This window comes from Colletotrichum siamense (genome assembly GCF_013390195.1).
Source record: "Colletotrichum siamense strain Cg363 chromosome Unknown KSG_Cg363_contig08, whole genome shotgun sequence".
NCBI lineage: Eukaryota > Fungi > Ascomycota > Sordariomycetes > Glomerellales > Glomerellaceae > Colletotrichum > Colletotrichum siamense.
The window spans coordinates 4,438,678-4,459,611 of NW_023501021.1; the positions used below are offsets into that span (position 1 = coordinate 4,438,678).

Consider the following 20,934-nt stretch of genomic DNA (forward strand, 5'->3'; position numbering starts at 1 on the left):
TAGCATCAGTTGAGTTATGCACCTGCTCTGTTGGTTTGAGGCCACGTTGTGATCAGCGTTGCTATTTCGTCGGCTGTTCTCGCTATCCCCGTGGGACCAGTCTGTGGAAGTGAGGCTCGTAAGCAGATTTCAAATGACGTGCCGCCGGCGGGGCTCTTGGTCTCAATTTTCCCCAAAGGATACTTATCTCGTCTGCCAAAACCTTCTGCGCATTACCATTGGACGTTGTTGTATCAATTTGCCCCTTTTGAACCAAGATTGAAGCGACATTCATCCGAGCCGAACGACGACCTTGACGTTTATTGCTAAGATGAATGGCAAGGCATAGGACATTATGTGCATACCTCCATCGCCTGCCAGGGAGCCTGTTGAATCAGCAGAGGGTTTGCCCATGCCTTAGGGTCCTCCGTGGTCCACCGATGCTCCGAGTTTGAGAGTTCAGAATCGAAAAGGAATATCTGGGAAGTCATACGCTGGCACTGGTGCAAAGCCGATGACGGTTGTTCTTGTTTGCTGCTGGTCCCGCGGTGTCCGGTGATCGCTGGTGGCATGTATTTTCAGGAGCCTTGACCCGGGTCGAAAAGGGGCGAGCTCGGTTTCTTTGCGGGATGCTCTGCTTAAGCCCATGGACGTGTGTGATTGTGAGACGGGGTCCCTTTGGCGGTGGATCGGGGGAACGCTGGAGGGAAAGGGACGCGAAGGGAGGTGCCGGCGAGGTCTACGGGTCATAAGGTACCGCGAGGCAAGCGGCAGCAGGTGTGGCGGGCACTTCTTCCGTAGTTCTGCTGAAGATACTGGCTTCAGCGTCCCGCCGTAGTGGCCTCAGAAGTTTGCTAGCGCTCTTACAGGTGCTGCACACGCTGAGGTGAGCTGTTAGGCCTTGTTCCAAACTCGACGAGGCAGGTAGGAGGCAGGTAGGAGGCAGGTAGGAGGCAGGTAGGAGGCAGGTGGGAGGCAGGTGCGGCTCAGGGATCGCGCGAACCACTCTGACGGCGGCAGGATTCCCAGGCAGCCCTCAACAGATGATCCAAAGCCCAGCATGCCCGAGAAAGAGAATTCTACATCTTAAATCCGCGTCTCAAGATGTTCAGACGGGAAAGGCGCGGTGGCAGGAGGGCATGTGGGCGGGCGTTTGCGTGGCTGCACGGCGCCTGCCTCGTCGCGCGCAAGCACTCGAGAACCGCTGCAACCAATTTGGCAGTGGAACAAAGCCCTTCCACGGCCCTCGACCCTGGTTCGGAAACTCGATGCAACTTGAGGATTGCGCAAGCCAATTTGAAGATGGCAGAAGTGCGTATGAAGGCTCTTGACACCCACATGCTTACAATGACCGAGCAATGGGACATTATCGCTATTCAAGATCCTCCACCTCAGTTGGCCTTTGCCCATAATTTGTTCAAGAATCACCACATTTGTTGTCGCGGTACCTCCCCTGGCGAACTGGACGCCTTCAACAACCCTTGGGCTATTGCGGCTCATGAGAAAAGCGCACGCCTCAAACGCGACAAGGGCATTTCCAACAAGCTGAAACTTGTGCCTCTCTACAAGGTCGCATTTTTAGTTTCCAAGTCGATTCCTCTCGCTGATTGGGCTGTCGACTGGTACCCTGGCGAGGAGAACGAGCGTCTTTTAGCAACGTTGTATCTTGAAACGCAATTGCCAACTCGTATGGCCCTCCACAACGTCTACAATGCTTACTATGAGGGTCGCACGAAACTGAACGTGGAGGCTTTCATTTCCACCATAACACAAACTGGATTCTGCCTCATCGTCGGAGATCTCAACTTCCCGCATCCATGGTATGGAGGACCTCATGTTATACCCAAATTGGATGCTGTGAAATTTGTCAACGAGCTTCAAGCAGCCCACATGGAATGCCTCCTGGATCCGACAAGAATCCCCTTCACCTGTACGCCCGGCCAGGTCATAGACGAATGCGCCTCGACCCTTGACGTTGGTTTTGCATCGCCAGCTTTCTCCCCACACGTTCAGGATTACAAGTGCCTCGACGTGACCGGCTTCAAATCGGACCATCGAATCCTGGAGACTACCATCGACACAACCCCCAACTTACGGGAAGATGTCTGCTACCAGTGGAACAATGTTCCGCGCAAGGTCTTGCGCCAAGAAATTGGCCCGGCTTTGAAGGCGCTTGCATCACTTCCGCTAGAGACCAGGCTTGACATCGACAACTATATCAAGCGGGTGGTAGAGATCATTATTTGTGCCCGGGAGAAGTTGGCTTTCAAGAGGAAACCGCCCCAGATCACCACTAAGTCCAAGCGCAAGCCCGCCCAGTCCAAACCCCGACCCCAGGAAACACAGCCAAGCAGCTCAACAGATACCCAGGATACACAGCCAAGCAGCTCAACGGATACCCAGGAAACACAGCCAGGCAGCTCAACAGATACCCAGGATACACAGCCAAGCAGCTCAACTGACACCCAGGAAACACAGCCAAGCAGCTCAACGGATAATGACCCCAAAGCAGGCCGGACCTACGAGAATTACCTCAAGGACAAGGACAAGGAAGCGTACCGTCGATACATGGACATCCAGTGCCAGAACATTCACAAGGCGTCCAAGGTCAGTGCCCAAAGGTCCATGCCTCGATCGTTTGGTCACATTCCGGTCTTGGAAGAGCGCCTTCCGGACAATTCGATCCGCAAATACATAGACTTTGATGACAAGGCCGAGTTCATGGTTAGGACGCTTTTCCCAATATGTACTTGCGGCACAGTGCCCCCGTGGGTGTTTGACATCCTATATCTCCCGGGCAACCTCGATGAAACTGAAAGAGCCAGGCGACAGATCAAGCCTGATGAGATCGCTTGCATTGTCCAGAACATGCCTGCGCACAAGGCGGAAGGGAAGGACGGAGTTTCCATCGATGTTCTCAAGATGCTTTTGCCGCTCGAGAAGAATCCTGAGCGAGTGTTTGCTGGCGACGCCGAAAATAATTCCGAAGACATCCTCGATTCCGAAGACATCCTCACTAGCGTCCTTCAGCGGCCCATGCAAGCTTGCCTCAACCTTTCCTACCACCCAGAAGCATTCAAGGAGGCGGTGACGGTGATGATCCGCAAGAAATCGAAACTCTCATCTTCTGCCGAAGGATACCGTCCCATAGCTTTACTTTCTGCTATCGCCAAAATCTTCGAGAGGCTATTTGCTGACAGACTGACCGACTTTCTGATCGAGTCCACTAGGCTTCTTCTTGAGCAGTTTGGTGGCCGAGGGAAGAGCGCCACCCAGGCGCTCGAGTTCCTTGTCGAAGCCGTGTATAGGAACTGGTTCGCCAAAAAAGAAAAGATCTTCGTCACCATCTGCGCCCTCGACATCACGGGAGCCTATGACCGCGTCCGGCGACAACACTTGCTGAATATCCTGGTCAGATACGGAGTTCCCGGCTGGATGGTCAAGTTTGTGGCATCCTTTCTTTCCAGTCGCAGCACCACGGTCAGGGTCCAGGGGCGCCATTCCAAGAAATTCTCGATCAACATTGGGATTCCTCAAGGAAGCCCGCTGTCGCCAATCCTGTTCATTTTCTTCACTCTGCCGCTCCTCGAGAAGCTCAAGGCAATACCCAGCATGGAAACTAACAGGAACGCGAGGCTCCTCCAGTTAAAGGAACTTCTCATTACAACATTCGTGGACGACATCACTCTGTTGGTTGCATCTCCCTCGATCAAGCAGAACAACGAGGCTCTGGCAATATTGTACGAGCTCCTGACCGAATTTGCGGCTCTGAATGGCACCGAGTTCGGCCCCCACAAGACTAAAGTCATGCATATGTTGCAGAGGGGTCCCGCGATCACAGACATGCCCAAGGTTGACGGGTTTCCACCCAAGGCAGTAGAAAGTATGGAAATTCTTGGGGTCACCCTGGACTATCGTCTCAATTGGGTGGAGCATGTCAACAATGTAAGTCACTCTTTCACTACACGATTGTGTTCAGCCGCTGACGATAGATGTTTACACAGGTTTTGTCCAAGGTCCGGAGGAAGATGTTTCTTCTCCGCCGAATCAGCGCAACTACTTGGGGCGCATCGATCTCGGAACTCCGCACGAGGTACATCACCGCTGTTCGTCCCATCGTTGCTTACGCATGTCCCGTTTGGTTTGTGTTGAAGACCCCGGGTGGGCCTCCCTGCAACTGGACTCTGGCCAAGTCTGTCGTCAACCTTTTGGAAACACAGCAGAACAATTGCTTGAGACAGATTTCTGGCGCTTTCCCTCGCGCCTCTGGTCACGCTCTATGCAAGGAATTGTACATTGAGCGGATGTCGGTGTTCCTCCACAGGTGCGCCCGCGCGTACCGGGCCTCGAACAAGGGCACTCCGGAAGGCATGGCGCTCTGCAATCTCTGGGAGCGAAATCACAAGCGCATTTGTGTCAACAGCGAGGTTCTGCAAAGACACCCGTACTGCGTCGCCTACCACGAAGCCAACACGCTTCTCAGGGTGAACGCGCAGATACAGCTCGCCGTCGAGATACAGACTTGGACCGAGCCGCCGGATTCCGTCAGAGGCACGGCCAAGCGGGCCGCGAGGTTGAAGCAAATCATCAAGTCTTTGGCCAAGGACCTGGCAGAACAGAGAATGAAGGAGTCGTGGATCGAGGAATCCAACAAACGTCGCTGCTTACTCGGCAAGCTTGCCTACGACGCTCCAACCTGGAAAGGCACGTATGGGAAACACAACCTCGAGGCCTACAAACCTCTTCGCAAGGCACAGGGTACCATTTTACTGGGCATCAAAACCGGCATCAACGGCCTGAACAAACCATTGTTCGACATGCACGTAAGTCTTTCTGCGTTCCTTTGTCTGCCACTCTTTCACCCAACTCTCTGGAATCCAAACATCGTCGTTTTTGTCTTCTTTCCATCTCTGGGGTGCCCGAAATCCCATGCCTGTTGTGTGAAGACACCTAGCAGGTCAGCATTATCTCCAATGCCCACTTGCTTGAGACGGGCTCGGCTGTCCAAGTTGGCTCAGCTGCCCGTCCTTGTCACGCAATGGCTTCATCGGACGCTCGAATGATCTCTCTACCTGCCCCATCCCCTCTCGCCCTTTCCAGGGGTCATATTCACTCGCCAAATCCTACCTTCCCTTGGGAGTCTCTCTGTTGTGCCCCGCACCCGGACCCCCAACCCTCCCGGGAGAGGACCTTTTCCACCTGTCTTCTTTTTCACCTCCAACCTGTCCCATTGCACACACTCAGTCACCAGGTATCATCTTCGATGCTGACTGCTGCCACCACCTAGCGGAAAGAAACTTTCATGTGTCCTTGTGGGGAGCATGCCCACACCGCAGAGCACCTGTTCATCCACTGCAAACTACTCGACAGACCCCGCGAACATCTTCGCAGGGCCGTGGGTGGCCGTCTGCACTTTCAAGCGCTGGTCGAATGTTACCCGGAACTCGCTGCCAACTTTGCCATCCGTTACTTTGGTCTGGAACAATTCAAATGGACTGCGAAGCACATGCCCAACCCACAATTTCCCGACCTGCACGCAGACAACCGCCTGGCCTTGAGGGACGGCCGCAGACCATCGCCCGGCGCTACTGCGTAACTGGACCTCGCGGGTACATCTAGATTAGCTTCAATACAAACTCTGTTTACCTGTAGGGCCGCTGGCCTTGTATTGTGAAATTTGACTGGTATTGACTGCGAAAGCTAGACTGGTCCCCTCGCCCTCTGCTAACGACCTTCGGGTCACGTGACTGTAGGTACTCTTCCCCGTTCTTTTTCTCGACCTCGCCCTCGTCACATTGCTTTACTGACTGTGCCATGCGAATGGCAAGGTAGTTCAGACTTAGACATCTTGTGAGTTCATGTCCCATTCTCCGGAGAACGCAGGGTCCGATTGCCCGGGCATCTAACCACCAGATCTTCCTGAAGCTTCGCCTCCACGCTCCTCCGTCAGTCAGCACGTTTGCCCAGCCCCCTCGTCAACGAGCCCTGCTGACTTCCGTTCATGTCCTTCAGGACTTCGACCATTACAACGAGCCGTAAGTGCTACCCTTTGGCTGCGTCCCTTTGCATCTCCACTGACCAACGCAGAAGTCAACCGTCTTCCTCCAGCCGCCTCCATCTCCGTCAGTCTCCTCCATCTCTCGTCAGTCTCCTCCATCTGTCGTCGATCAACAACCATCTTCCCCCGTCATCCTCGCAACGCGGGCTCCATTTCCTTTTGTTGCCGTCTGCTTTCGGGACTGACTGGTGTTTCCACCAGAAGGCTCCTCCGAGCCGCAACCGCCCTTCGTCAGTCAGCCCAACCCAGCCCGGGAATTCCCCCGATCCATCATCTGTGCTTTTCGTACCTCATATGTTCCGTTGTTCTCTCTTGCAGTCGCTGACTGGGTTTTCAAAGAGACGCCATATTCGATCCGCGCCCGTCTTCCGTCAGTCAGTCCTTCCTCCGGTCTCATCCTCCCCGCCTGTCGTACCTCATCCATGCATCATCGCTTCCATGCATCATCTCTTCCATGCATCATCGCTTCCATGCATCATCGCTTCTGTTCTTCGTCTTTCCTTTTGTCATCTCTTGCCAAGGCTGACTGGCTTCCGCCCAGAAGTCTCCTCCGCCGTTCGGACGTCTGCGCCGTGAGTAAGGACCCCCCTCTTTTCAACACGTCCAACTGTTCTGACTGGCCGACAGGCTCCGCCAGGCACGGCGGCCCCGAGGCCTCCGTGCCGTCGCGCCGTTGTCAGTGAAGATGCTTTTCGTGTTGGCATGATGGCTTTGGACTAACTCATCCAAGCAGACAACGTCTTCCGCCCTGCCGCGCAGTCTCGACGTGGGTCAGCCTCCCTCTTCGACTCGTCGATGGGGTTTTGTATGTTGACTGACTCACCCAGGAAGAGCCCTGCCGCCGTCAGCCATACTCTCGCCATGTATGTGAGCAACGCCCCAAGACGAGACCGTTGCGCTCAGCTAACTGGTGTTGGAGCAGATTCGCCCTTCCCGACTTACCGACGTTCGTAAGCTGATGTCGCCTTGGAGCTGGGACACTTCAACTAATGCTCTCAGAAGCGCTTAGGCCGCCTTGGCTATCTCGAGGAAGCTTGTGAGGTATTCACAGGCGTTGGGATTGTTATCGGTAGCCTCGACCATGTCCATATCGATCTCGAGGCTGTGTAACTCCGACATATCGCACTTATCGGCCGTCTCGAGCAGGTACTTCCGGGTGAATTCGAGCAGAGGTGATTCATATTAGTCACTCTTTTATATACTATATACTGAAGCTTTACTTTAGTCTTCTTATTGGTGTACAGAAGGTTGCTGTACTCGGAGCCCTTGATTTCGTTCGCTTTGGTCTTGCGGATTAAGTCGTCCAGGGCGGCCTTGTTCAGCCTGCGCGCAGGCATGATGAGGGGGAAAGACATCGTGTAGGTAAGTTTTCAATCCCACTTGTCTGGTATTTTACTAACTTGTCTGTCCCTAGGGTCGTCGCGCGTATGGGAGGATGTGAGGAACAGGCTTGAGGCCTCGTTCGAAGCAGGTAGCCCTCTGGTTCCCACTCCGTTCATTCCTGTCTAATCAGGTTTTGCAGCGGTCGAGTTCTTATGCCATGGCCACGAGAACCCTTTTGGCCACGGTAGGTGCGCTACTCACTCCCATGAGTTTGAGTTTCCAGAATCAGGCTGACTCGCAACATTAGCGAAGAGTCACACCGTTGAGTTTGCGCCCTCGAGTGTAGGTTCAAGCCATCGCCAGGCTCCAGCCGGTATGTCAATCCTCATCTCATTCGCATCCCTCTGCGCCCCATTTGTTTCACTTGATTTCCTGGTCCTGACTTGGCAAGCGAGTACTGTCAGCGTTCCGGTACGTCTCTGCCTGCTTTGCTTCCTCCGTTCCGTTGCCTTTTCCCTTTCTTTTCATTCCCCAGTCTTCGTGACTAACCTACCGGCCAGCGTTGCGGAACGACGCCTTCGCGAGTATGTCTAGCCTTTCAATTGCCTGTCTAACTTCCTTCTTCTGTACTTTGGTTCTCTCGCTTTCCTTTTCTTCCACAGTTGTCATGGCTGATCCACCATCCACAGCGTCGCGAACGACGCGCTCGCGAGTACGTACATTTTCCCCCTGCTTATCTGGATTTTTCCTCTGCGCATCAGCCTTCACCGTGCTTGCGTGACTAATGTATTCAGACGACAGCGTCGCGAACGACGCTCTCGCCAGTACGTTTTGCCGCTCCGCCGCCTGCCCGCCTGCCCTCTTCTGTACAGTAGGCCTATCTCCAACCCCCTCTAAACCATTCTAACGATAACGTCGTAGGCCGGGGATAAGTTAAGCCGAGCGTCAACGACCAGTTATACCGAGATTTGTTTGTTTGCTTTATCGAGATCGGGCACAGGTCAAAGTGCTGCTATTGGGTTTCAGTACTGTGAAAAAAAGTATAGAGTGAACTGCGATACCTACTTATACGGGTTGACCAGACTGCCAACATAAAAATGGGGTTTTTGGCCCCCCAAAACTTTGTTTGTCTCTCCTCGGTGATGTACGTTGTGTAGGTTCTGGCCAAACTTCTTCTGGGGGTCTCGTCATCCACCTTGCAAGCCCCGGAGATGAGTCAGACGCGCCGCCCCGGGGTTATTTAAAACATGGCCTTGGCCTGCCACCCCTGTCTTCAATTCCTTTTCGTCCTTCGTCAACGCTCGACCTTTCCTAGGTCACTAGTGCAGCCCTGAATTGCACTGGCAGCGACATCTTCCCGACTACCCATCACTTCGAATCAACGTCATGCCCCATTTCTTCGACCTGCCCCGCGAGGTGCGGGATCTGATCTACGGCCAATACGTCATTTCCGACGGCGGTTATGTATTGGACTTCGAAAGTAACACCCTCAAATGTGCCAATGGCGACAACATCGACCTTGCCTTCATGCTCACTTGCAAAGCTGTGGCAAATGAACTGAGAACCGTGCCGTTCTCTACAAATACTCTCAACTTCTCCACGATATGCTCAGAAGAGTGCCGCATCACCGCAGGCCGTTTCGATGATCTGGTCGCGCAACTACATGATCAGCTTGGAGAGAAGTTCTTCAGTATTTATCCCGACAATCTCAGCGTCCCGGACGATGTTTGGAGGGAGCTGGTGCAAGACCATCCAAAGTTTGCACCATATATCGAAAGGATAAAAGGCAGGACAACCTTATGGGTCCCAAATGATGAGGGCAAGCTGAGGCTACGAGACGCCTACCGAAATGTCAGTCCTGCTGGCTCCTGTGGAGAAACACCGTCTACTTTCCGCCAGTTCTCTCGTGCCGCACTGTGTACCATTGTGGCACACAAAGACCGGTTCAGCCGCGAGCAATTCGAGGATTTTCAGACCGGAATGTTCGTCGTAGGAGAGAATGTCAAAAAGTATGGTGGACCGCCCCCAGTAAATCTTGAAGCTCTTGTCGAAGTGAACCCCGATCCCTGGGAAGTTCCGACTTCAAAAAGAGTTGAAGAAATGGCAGGTCGCATCAAAAATGATGACCGAGAATTGAAAAGGAAACGGCTGAGGGACTTGGATCAAGTTCTATTTGGTCCGCGTATGCTCGATACGAGCCTGATCAAGTATCACTATTCAGCTGCAGCTACAGCCATACGATTCTTCAGGTCTGTATCAAAGGATACCCGGCTCGGGATCAGAAATGTTCTCCTCAAGGAAGAACGTTTAGCAGTCGCTTTTCCTGAATGCCATGGTCTTGGACTCATTCCATTTTGCCTGGAGAACCCGCAGCTTCGTGTGGAGCGACGCGTCAACATGTGGAGAGCTGTCTTTCCAACTACACTTATGGATCTACATGAAAGACGCTTATTGTACAAGCCCACAGACAGAACATTCCTTCAACCGATGTACGTTTCCTCCCAAGTAGCGATTTGGGTCCAGGAAGCCTTGGAACTTGAACATGCTGGAATGCCACAAGGTTCGTTTACTCTTGTCTTCGATGGTGACTCGTCGTGTTCGGAGATCTTCAAAGACATAGTTCAGCGAGACGCGGCCTGGCAGCAAGCAATCGACATATGCTTGGACCGAAGCATTCTTCCGCCGCTGCGCTGGGACGTAAGGCGAAGAGACGCAAGGCATGAGAAACGTGGCAGGCGGGAGGATCGGACCGAAGTTTTTAGAGAATCAGACAATGCCTGGTACGTACGCGAGGGGTTTCCACAGGCGATAAACGATATCGTAGCTGGGAAGTCCATCGTCAAGTGCAACTTCTGGGTGGGTGATGTATGGGATGTCGAACGACTGGCAGAGGAGAACAAGCAGTGGAGCATGCAGCAATGGAAAACGGCTTGGTATGATCAGCTCACAACGAGACACTTTGAGCCTGATCCGCCCTCTCCTGGCTGGGTACAGCTGCTGTGCGATGACACGTTTGAGACAGGGTTGCCTAGCACTGAATGAGAGATAGGACCTTGTTGCTGTAAACGCTGTGTCGACAGCAAGCACGAAATCAAGAAGAAAATACAGCTGGTTATGTAAATGTGGAAGTGATTGACTTTTTGATGTGTTTGCTTTCTACGTTCGGAGCATCAGCGTCAAGATTGGGGTAACCTGGTCTATTTCAGCTCTCTATGTTTGGTGCGCAATTGAGGAAGACCTTTTTCCTACATACAACAACGCTTTAGGATACTTGTACTTCTTCTCTCAAATATTCAACCGTGGTAAAGCAAGCATTGGCATTTGATGCAATTGTACTTCCCCAAGGATGCGGACTATAGTCTTTCTGAGAACACTGTTATACCACCTGTATGCTTGTATTGCTGCAATGCCAGGCCCAGACGTTTGATTTGCAGAAGTAGGAAGACCAGAATGCAATGTCCTAGAGCGATATCATGTCAGACGGCTGCTGAGAATATTGACAACTTCCTACAGTGGCTTTAATGTACCTAGAGCAGTCCAACTATCAATGCCATCCAATTCTCGTTGCCCCAACGCCGATTTCTTATGGAATTCCTTAACACCAAGATCTCATAGCAGACTGTCCTTCTGCAACCGTTTGGTTCGCTATATCAACATTACTGGAGGTGTCTTATTTAGTTGGAGTCTTTCCCCCAAGTCATTCAAGCTCCAGGTCGAAGTTCGCTAGCCCGCCTGTATTGCCTGAAAGCTACCTAGAGTGACACCAGGTAGCCGACATGGAACAGATTGTTCCCAGAAAAGAATAAGATAGCCAATTTATGAGCGAAAGTCACAATTGACTCTCAACTTCAATTTTCGGTTCCAAAACAAAGAGAATAACAGCCCTGGTGTGCTGTTTGGGAACATCTCCTGTGGACGGCAACAAAGATACCACATGAAATTAAACACAGCCGGAGAACTACTTTCTCTCATGGTCCAGGCTTCATGGACATGTTTTGGAACTCATCTCTGCGCATCCTGTTATCTTGGGTTGATGACGGCTGTACCACTGGTGGTAAACATGATTATAGACAAATTTCGTCGAGCACATATCAAAACGTCCCTGGGAGGGCCGCTCGCGATGAGACTGATAATACAGCGGGCTTCGGAGAGCACAGGAATAACTAGCGCAACGTGCCTTCTGGGAAAATGATGCTCTATTTACTGCAAATGCTGGTGTACTCGAGGCAAGAATCTTAGGGTTGCAAAAATTTAGACTGACTATGGTGGTGGCAGCAGTATAGCGTGTTCAAATACATGACATATTCAAAACGTTGTGCGCGTCCTCCTTCAGTTCAACCTCAACTCGGTTTATCGGGTCAACGTCACAGAATCCTTTTTTGAAGTCACAGATGGATTTATACATTTCCAGATGTACCTATAATATACAAAGAAGTTTACACAATGTTGCATCGGCCGATGCCCAACTTAGCAGTTGGTCTGGATGCCATGGGCGTACATGGCGAAGGAGTCAGCGTTGTTCAGCGCCTGCGAGGTGCTGAGGCCGTCAACGCATCCATCATAGCCGTAGCACACGTCGTCAGTACCGGCGACCTCAGACAAGTGGGTGGACTCGTGGACCAGGACGTAGGGCTGGTCGGCTCCGTGGCAGGTGCTGGTGGAGGCGGGGAACTGGAACCAGTAGTCGCAGACGACGATGTACCCGTCGGTGCCGGGCTGGGCGTAGGCAACGACGCCGTCGCTGCAGAAGTTGCCGACGTCAGTGCAGTGCAGACCGGCTCCGCTCGACGTGCTGCCGAGGAGGGTGGCGGCTTTGCCGAAGACGCTGGCGACGGTGCTCTTGGTGCTCGAAGAGGAGGAGCCGAAGTACTGCTCGACGCGGGTGCCGGCAGTCGCGGCGGTCTGGGCCGCGGTGGCGTAGCTCTTGGCCTTGGAGAGGGCGGCCGTGACGGCGGTCTTCTTGGAGCCAGTGCAGTCGCTCTGAATGGTCACGCGCTTCTCAGCGAGACTCTGGTGGAAGGCGGCGTGGACGGAGGCGGCCTGGACACCGTCGACCTTGGCCTGCAGAACGCCGGAGTCGAAAACGACCTGGCCGACGATCTTGTTGCTGCCCTCCTCGGCGTAGCGAAGGGAGCCGGTGCTGGAGATGTTGTAGTCGCCACCGCTACTCAGGTCGTGGACCTGGGCGGCGTCCCACTGGACCTGGACGACCTCGCCGGCAGCGATGGTGCGGAAGGCGGTGTCGGGGAGGTCAGCATCGTGGACGTAGACGCGGACGCCGGTGAAGGCAACCTTGTTGACTGTGGAGGTTGTTAGATCATGTTCGTTCAGTGTTCTCTACTAGTATTGGGTTCACGTACCGCCATCTGCCGAGGCCGTGGAGAACTGGGCCTTCTCAACGGGAGATCCGTCAAGGATCGAACCAGCCTTGAGCACCCTCAGGGGCGTGGTGCCAGTGTTGGTAATGCTGGCCTTCAATTCGCTGTTGCCGACCTGCTCGATCTTGACGTCGAGGGGCCCAGCCCGCTTGCCAAGGTTGATGGCGGCGCCGTTGGCGAGGGCCGCAAGGCAGGAGATGACGGTGGCGGCCTTCATTGTGAATAAGGAACGAGGAAAAAGAACGAACGGAGTTGGAGAGAAAGAATGGAAATTGTTGATAGGTTCACAACACGAGCTATGCTTGCGGACCAGCGGGACAGGACAGCTTTATGGCTGCATCTTGCACGGGGAGACTCATGTTACGATGGCAATCTTCGCCTATAATACGAGCAATATTTTGCGTAACGGAGAAGAAAAATCAAGGACCCAGATCGAGGCCAAGCCCATTTCCGCCACGGAGAATTAACGCGTTGGTCGGAATGCGGGTGTGCAGCCAAGACGTTCCGATAGCCTCAAACTCCAGAGAAGACAGGACACCGGCAGCCGTGGGCCAAACAGAAGCCGGACTGGCCCCATGGCGGGCCCAGTTACGGAGACCACGGCACTCTAGCTGAGGCTATTCCTCCCTCGCTTGCTTGCAAGATGGAACGGTTGTCGTGAATAGTTGCCCCCTGAGTGTGGTGATCAGCACGAGATATGGGGTCGCAGGTGCCAGGCTCGGAGTTTAGAATAAATAGAGTAGTGGGCCGTTTCGGCGCCTGGTTCGCTGTTTATTTTCACGATCGCTGACCACCAACCAGAAAGCCGCGCTTCAGCCTTGGCAGGCTTGGCAGCGCGACGTTTTGATTAAGGACGGGTTCTGGACAGTCCCATTTCCAGCATTAGCTAATCTCGGCAGCGCACTCCGTATACGTAACCTCCTCCGGCCCCCCGCACCATGTTCCGTCCGCTTTAATATTCAGCAAACCTCCGGTGCCTAACCAAGCTTGCCACCTGCCTAAACCAGCATCAGGGCTGGCGTCGATCAATTCAGGAGTTGCGGCTTGTTCAGTACTCCGTAGCCATACACACGTGCGCCTGAAAAAGCCTCGTACTCCCCTTCAATACGAGCATCGCCATCTGCCGTTGTTCTGCCGGCAAACACCAGTCCCAAGGCACACACAGTCGCTATTGCAAACTCAATCACTGAAGAGGAACCTTTAGTTGCTTGTTTGTTCAGCAATCAGTCCAGCAATCCAGTTCATCGAGACTCAAGTCATCATACATGATCCCTCAGCGCCGCAACCACAGACCCCTCACGTTCCCGGTCGCCCTGATACTCGGCGCCGTCATTCTTCTCACGCTCTATTTCCATTCCCCGATTGAGACTCTGACAATGGCCGACTCGTCGTCCTTCCTCAGCAATCTGGAGTTGAGTGTGTCTCAATCTGCCTCGTCTCCTCCCAGCGTGAAGGTATCCGTCAAAAACACACATCCTGACACTCCCGTGACGATCATAAAATGGAACTCCCCTCTTGACCCAATCGTCCTCGGCCTGGGCCAGGTATCCGTCACTCCGGCTGGTGCCTCTGAGCCGATGCACATCGCTGCGATCAAGGTCGGGCGCAAGATGCCACCCGGGCCTGAGTCGTTGGTGACCCTGAAGCCGGGCGAAAGCGCCGAGAACGTGGTCGAATTGCGCGAGCCCAGGGTGCCAGAGGATGTGTGGAAGGCTGGTAAGGCAAAGGTGTCTTTGAAGGGGAGATGGATGGCGGTATGGCCTGGCTTGACTACGGAGGAGCTGTTGCAGAAGCCTGAAAAGCTGCAGTCTATTGGAGCTGGGCCAGAATCATTGCAGGGAGATTGGGAGACTGAGACTATTGAAGTTGGAAATTGAAGGGCCGACATTTTTGGAAATGCCTGACTCGAGGTTGCCGGGGCTATTGCGATCTTTCAGGGTGGAGAGCAGAGGGATGGTTCCACCAGCGCTTCGCAATAACCTTGACTTTGACAGACTGATCAACGAAGTCGAAGTCATATGTGGGTTTTCAAAGGTTCAGCAATATTTCTATTCATCGAAGGCCTTTTCCGTTACATGCAGACACGGAAGTGTCGAACTCCCTTGTGCCAAAATGCAACTATGTGTTAACTTCATCTATTAGCTCGGCCCGTCGCAATCTCCGATTTTGACGTGTAACAATATGAGACTACTTATGTCATTGAGACTACCGAATTCAGCTTCGCCTTGATACAAAATCTATTCTTAAGATGGTGAGGTATTATCCACAGGTGCTGAGATTTCATTGCAGGCGTTCACAAGTCTTCGTGCCAGATACAGTATCTCGACCAAGATACCTCATCTGGTTTCTCTCGATACGTCTGCCGATCAAATGCGACCCTACTGCATTCAAGAACTTCTAGAAAATATTCGCCGTCTTGCCAGATTTACTCGCGCCCGTGTCAAGACGCAGCTCCAATTAGCCAAAGTACTGCATGCACCTGCGACAATCACAGAACACATGTTGCCTCTGGGGGGTTGGAATGAGTTCCATTCAAGATGAGGTTTCTTTCTTTGAAAGATCGGATGACATCAATGTTTTCACAACAAGTACATGGTGTAATTGATGTGCACAACCCGCGAACCCCTCATTCGGAGTCATTCCCGATCAGCAGAACCCCGCGTGCCGGAGTCCCCTCTCCAAAATATTCCCCCAATTAGCTTCATTCCTATGCCAACAACTATCTTGGCCTTCAGCAAGTTGTTCTCAATTGACCCGACCCCGAAGAAGCGTGTTTCCGTCTAAAATTCACTGCGGTTAAGCAAACCCCATCAGACTATTTCTTTCAGTTGCCTATGTTAATCACCAATTGTTGTGTTTGAAGAGAATTCGATTTGAGATGCGTTAAAGTCCTTTGGCGAACTCATTATCAATGCTCCTTCTTTTCCTGGTTTCGACATGGCTCCGCCTAATCGCTGGGGCACCGCCGCCACCTGATAGCCTTTGGCAGATCTCCCCGCCTCTGAACTACAGCGACGTTCTCTACGCAGGATGGGAACAAATACCCGTCCAGAAGGAGATCCAGATTTACAATGGAGTTGTCGAAAACCGAACCTACGCTCATCACCCGGAACTCTTCTCTGTTGGCTCAAGCGTTTTTCTCATCTACTCTTCAGCTCCGGTTGACGAGGATAGCATGGGGCAAGATGTCTGGATATCAACATCCAACGACAGCGGTCTCTCGTGGAGCACAGGCAAGAGCTTGATGCCGGCCGCCTTGCTTCCTAACCAGACAGAAGCGTACAATTGGAAGTACTGGTGCGATCGCGGGATTGCGCAGCGAGCGTGGCAGGCTCTTACGTTTGTGCATCTCTCCGATGGATCGCTTTACGCGATAGGGCAGTCCGGCAGTCGCTGGTGTCCCGGCCGGTGGACGTCGGCTGGCCGCATTGCGGTTGAGATCTCGCTTGATGGAGAGCCTCTTCAGGACCCTTGCTGGATTGAGAAGAACGAGTGGACTGACTCGGAACTGTACGCGGAAACCGTTTACGGCACGGAATACGGCATGAAACACTGCGCCCGCGCTTGTGAGATCAACTCGATACTTCGCAGGCCAGATGAGGCTCCTGCGTGGTCACCGTGGTTGTACAACAACGGCCTCTTCGCCGCTGACGGCATTCATCAGATGGAGGAGCAGACTTTTGCAGTGTGGCATGACGATGCAGACTCGCCAACAGGAGGTTACTGGCAGCGCCACTGGCGAGACATTACCACGGAAGCGAACAATACCCACTCCGTCTGGGTTGAGTACAACGACGACCCCGAAGGCGACGGCTGGTATCCAAAAGTGAAGAACAAGACGGGAAACAAGATTTACCAGACTAACATCCCGGACGCGAAGACCAAACAATTTCTCGGGCAGATAGACACCGGGGACAGATTCCTTCTGTCGAACCCAAGGTACAACGCTGCCGACCCTCAGCGCCAACCGCTAACGCTTGCGGTGTCTCGAGGAAACGATCAAAGGTACAAGGCAATCGGAGTGCTGCGAACCAATGCGACGAGGGAGATTGTGCCAGATACGCGGGACGGGATTAAGAATCGGGCATTCGGGTTCAGCTATCCCACAGCAGTGCAAGTCGGGGATAAGCTGATCATTGCATACAGCGAGAACAAGGAGAACATTTGGGTCAGCGTTGTTGATGTCAATGTATTGCCGCAAGAAGAGCCTGTGAGTTGATGAGACGCAGTACGGCTATCGATAGAAGGCTTCAGAGCTTGGAAGAATAAATGTGTTAGGAGTCTTCTTGCCGGACGACACTATGTTGAACCGCTCAAAGCCTCGGAAATAATATGGTGATCAGTAGCAGTAGTAGCTGTTGTAAAAAGTTCGGCCCCACCCCGACCGGCAACGGCCCGTGCGTCGGTGTAGACTTGCTTCTCATCATGCGTACCCGTCTCTTTGGGCGGGATCCAATTGAAATGGTGTGTTTTGATAGCTGTGGATGGGTTTCAACTGCGGGATCCTCCCTCAGCTGTGTGATGACGTCGTGTTTTAGTGCGCAGCGTCGAGAGAGTTCAGTTAAGCTTAATGGTGCAAGCGGCCGTGGCGCCACTCCACGGGGACTCGGCCGGCGTTCCGCGGAATACATATCCCGGCCGCCATTGGTAATGGCGCGTCTCCACAACGCCGGACTGATGTCACGATATAACTTTCAGCCGGATACCCCGCCAGTTCATGCCACGACACGACACTTTTCAAGATAGCTTTTGTGACAATTATCCCTTCCTACCATCATGACTGGCCGACTACTCTTCACTGGTGCCACGGGCTTCGTGTGAGTTAATTTGCTTCTGACTTTGATGCACTCTCTGGCAAGATGGAGACTGATGCATAGATCAGTGGTGGCACGGTGCTACATCAGCTTCTCAACTCTACTTACCCCGAAATCAAGAGCTTGTCAATTACCGTTCTTGTTCGGAAACAGGAACAGGTTGATCTTCTCAAACAGAAGGGAATCAACGCAGTCCTCTTCAATGGCCTGGACGACTCTGAGCAGCTCAGAAAAGCGGCCAGCGAGCACGACTATGTCATCCACACTCCGAGCGGATTTCATACCGGCTCCGCCGTCGCGTTGATTGAAGGTCTCGGAGATAGAAAGAAACAAACAAGCAAGAAAGTCTACTTCATCCAGGTAAGCCGTTGGGCCAACGACCGCGATTGCCCGGACAAACAGACTCATTGCGCAGACATCGGGTACTTCCAACTTGGCGCAGCGCACTATCACCAAGACCCCCACCAACGTACATGAATGGTCGGACAAAGAAGACGTGTTCTCCTTCGAGGAGCAGAAGGAAGCCGAAGAGGCTTACGGTCAGCGAACCACCGACATTGCAGTCGTCAAAACAGGTGAGCGCACGGGCGTCACGACATACATCATGATGCCTCCAACCATCTACGGCCGCGGCAAGGGATACTTCAACCAAGGTTCTATGCAGATCCCCAGCATCATTCGTGGCTCGATCAAAGCTGGCGTTCCGCTTCACGTGGGCGACGGGACTTGCCGTCTCGGACATGTCCACGTCACCGACCTTGCTCTGCTCTATGAGCTTGTCCTAAGCAAGATTTTGGCTGGAGACCACATCCCTTCTGGACGGAAAGGAATCTACTTCTCCAATACCGGTAGTCACAACTGGCTTGATATTGCTAGAGGCGTTGGAAAGGCCGGAGTCAAGCTTGGTGCCCTGAAGTCTGCGGAGCCCAAATCTGTGTCATTGGAGGAGGCCTATACCACCGTTTTGCCAGCGCCGCCGCAGGTTGTTGAGATGAACTATGCAGCCAAGTGAGTCAACGATGAATCTCATTAAATGTGGGAAGAGGGTAATGACTAACTTGTCCTTGCAGTTCGGCGACCAAGCCAGTCCTCGCTACTGAGCTTGGATGGAAGCCGCAGAAGACGGAGAAAGACTGGCAGGAATCTTTCGAAGAAGCCTTCCAGATGGTGCTGGACGAGAAGAAACAGTAATTGTCTGACGTTTATCGTATTGGACTTGGTATAAGAGTTTATGTCTAGTTCTAATCTTAGATCATACCAGTTCTTCACATCTGCTTGACCCAATCCGGGGTCAATGATGCTCGCACAGCCTTTCGCATAATCATGATCGTAATTCCCAATACTTAGTACACATACAAGTTCGTGACCCCTCCGTTGGAAGAAGCGAGCATCTTGCGGTTCTGCCTTTGAAGTGCGAAGCGCATTACCCAAGCACACACCACAACACCAAGCGAGAAGCCGATACTGGCCAGCATAGCCTTCAAGTACCTAGGCTCATCGGAGTCGGGCCACAAGTAAGGCGTATAAACACTGGCAAGGTTGCCAAAGGTGTTGCACATGGCGATAGCGACTGCCTTCTTTTCGTCGGTCTGTCCCAATACTGACGCCGTCCATCCCAAGATAATGTTGTTCACGCCGTACGTCGCACCAACAAAGATCATGATTCCGACGTAGCGGACAGTGGTGTTAAGGGTGGCTACGCTCATCGCGAACCCAGCGCAAGCAATTAGCTTGCTCACGGTTGTGTGCCACGTACGTTCGTTGAAGCGCCCGGAAGAGTGCGAGACGAGAATGCTGAGAATACCGGCAAGAATATACGGCGGGCACGTCAGCACCAGCGTAATTGTAGTGTTGTAGTTCAGAGTCTTGACGACACTGGGAAGGAAGTTCTTGAAGCCGTTCGCCGAGAGATGCATATTGTCCATGAGACAGAACACCCAGGTACGCCAATCGGAGCAGGCCTCGCGCAGTCCCTTCCAGACACTGGTTCCACCCTCGCGACGGTCGGTCGTATCGTCAAAGATGCGCTTGTGGGCCATTTGACGTTGCTCCTCGGTGAGCCATCGGGTCTTGAGAGGAGCGTCGGGGAGGAGGTAGAATGCCGCGATGGCAACGACGATAGAGACGGCACCTTGGATGATGAAGAGCCTAGCGAATGTTAGCACGGGAGATGACATAAAGGAGGTTGCGAATCTCACCATTGCCACCCAGCGAGATTGTGCTTTCCATCCAGCCCAGCAAAGACACCAGCGGCAATCAAGCCCGAGAAGGCGCTGGCCAACATGTTGCCGGTGTAGAAAATTGCCATACGCGTGGCAATTTCCTTCCTCGTGTAGAACATACTGAGCATATACAGCGCGCCAGGGTAGAACTTCATGCTGTCAGTTAATGTTGTCCTCATGTAGCCAGCCTCGGGATGTGTGGACTTACGGGAGCCTCAGTAATTCCAAGCAAGAACCTGCAGGCAAGCATCGTCGAGTAGTCATGCGCCATGTACGTGAGCAGGGAGATGATCGACCACGCCAGCATGAACCCTATACACCTCCGTTAGGACCTCGCGTATCTCATCAGAAGCTTGGCATACATACCAGCCATGTACCAAGATGGTCGCACTCGGTTGAGAATCATGTTGGAGGGAACTTGGCCACACAGGTATCTACCGACATTTAGTCTAGTGTGTCTGCAACGCCGAGGATCTCCAACTTACCCGACGAATAGGATGGAAACGCAGGTGTTGTACTGGGTGCCCTTGAGATTCAGGTCTTTCGAAAGGGAGTTGAGCTTGCCATTGATCATGGCATTGCGATCGAGGAAGTTCAAACTGGGGAGTTTACTGTTAGTACGAGTAACGTCTCTGAAAGGCTGTTGCAACTTACAAGTACATCACCCAGAGAATGGGCTTCGCGGAGATTTCAGTCAGTCTCAGAACCACGCGCAAAGTATCTGCCAAGACATACCAAGATGTACCAATCAATCTTTTTGACCAAGGCGATCTCCTTGGGGTCGGTCTTGGTGTGTGCTCCAAACTCGTCGACCTTCGAGTCCTGGTTGGGCTTGTCGACGTCGCCAAGAGAGCCGGCGGTCAAAACGCGCTCCATTTGGCTGACGTCCGCCTTGCCCTCCTCTGATTTCCTTGGCGCAGCCATCTTGGTGTTTGTGTGTCTCCGAAACGAGATTCAGGGCGTCCGTGGTCGTCTAACGTGGTCGAACAGCGGCCGAGTCGAGGTCTTGCGCTGGATGAACGAGAACCTGAGAGCCCAGAACGTCGCCAGGAGACCACTCCGTCTGTGCAGAACCGCCATATATACCGGAGCAAGCTTAATACGAACACCTCTCCCCACGTCTCCGTAGGCTCCGCGTTAGCTCCGCTGAAGTCGTGATA

General features: G+C 53.0%; 7 protein-coding genes across 7 annotated transcripts; 5 read left to right on the top strand and 2 right to left on the bottom strand.

Annotated features, from left to right (window-relative positions):
- Window positions 1–1,281: 1,281 nt before the first annotated feature.
- RTase-0 (putative RNA-directed DNA polymerase from transposon BS) lies at window positions 1,282–6,996 on the top strand (the record flags this gene model as incomplete). Its single annotated transcript, XM_036644551.1, has 8 exons — window positions 1,282–3,924; window positions 3,984–4,802; window positions 5,893–6,014; window positions 6,579–6,613; window positions 6,665–6,712; window positions 6,771–6,807; window positions 6,865–6,900; window positions 6,960–6,996. The coding sequence occupies 8 exons, from the start codon at window positions 1,282–1,284 to the stop codon at window positions 6,994–6,996; spliced, it is 3,777 nt and encodes a 1,258-aa protein (XP_036490819.1).
- Window positions 6,997–8,746: 1,750 nt separating this feature from the next.
- CGCS363_v012703 (uncharacterized protein) lies at window positions 8,747–10,402 on the top strand (the record flags this gene model as incomplete). The annotated part of the gene is made up of 1 exon (XM_036644552.1): window positions 8,747–10,402. One exon carries the CDS (start codon window positions 8,747–8,749, stop codon window positions 10,400–10,402), a length of 1,656 nt encoding a protein of 551 aa, XP_036491241.1.
- A 1,425-nt stretch (window positions 10,403–11,827) lies between these two features.
- Window positions 11,828–12,955, bottom strand: CGCS363_v012704 (Neutral protease 2-like protein; the record flags this gene model as incomplete). The annotated part of the gene is made up of 2 exons (XM_036644553.1): window positions 11,828–12,660; window positions 12,721–12,955. The coding sequence occupies 2 exons, from the start codon at window positions 12,953–12,955 to the stop codon at window positions 11,828–11,830; spliced, it is 1,068 nt and encodes a 355-aa protein (XP_036490230.1).
- A 1,159-nt stretch (window positions 12,956–14,114) lies between these two features.
- On the top strand, window positions 14,115–14,615 carry CGCS363_v012705 (uncharacterized protein; the record flags this gene model as incomplete). The annotated part of the gene is made up of 1 exon (XM_036644554.1): window positions 14,115–14,615. One exon carries the CDS (start codon window positions 14,115–14,117, stop codon window positions 14,613–14,615), a length of 501 nt encoding a protein of 166 aa, XP_036490231.1.
- Window positions 14,616–15,649: 1,034 nt separating this feature from the next.
- Window positions 15,650–16,957, top strand: CGCS363_v012706 (uncharacterized protein; the record flags this gene model as incomplete). Its single annotated transcript, XM_036644555.1, has 1 exon — window positions 15,650–16,957. The coding sequence occupies one exon, from the start codon at window positions 15,650–15,652 to the stop codon at window positions 16,955–16,957; it is 1,308 nt and encodes a 435-aa protein (XP_036490228.1).
- A 557-nt stretch (window positions 16,958–17,514) lies between these two features.
- On the top strand, window positions 17,515–18,743 carry CGCS363_v012707 (Uncharacterized protein; the record flags this gene model as incomplete). Its single annotated transcript, XM_036644556.1, has 4 exons — window positions 17,515–17,555; window positions 17,621–17,912; window positions 17,968–18,560; window positions 18,623–18,743. The coding sequence occupies 4 exons, from the start codon at window positions 17,515–17,517 to the stop codon at window positions 18,741–18,743; spliced, it is 1,047 nt and encodes a 348-aa protein (XP_036490229.1).
- A 152-nt stretch (window positions 18,744–18,895) lies between these two features.
- On the bottom strand, window positions 18,896–20,698 carry CGCS363_v012708 (putative transporter; the record flags this gene model as incomplete). Its single annotated transcript, XM_036644557.1, has 7 exons — window positions 18,896–19,700; window positions 19,751–19,923; window positions 19,983–20,086; window positions 20,141–20,208; window positions 20,260–20,373; window positions 20,429–20,451; window positions 20,510–20,698. 7 exons carry the CDS (start codon window positions 20,696–20,698, stop codon window positions 18,896–18,898), a joined length of 1,476 nt encoding a protein of 491 aa, XP_036491239.1.
- Between the last annotated feature and the right edge of the window lie 236 nt (window positions 20,699–20,934).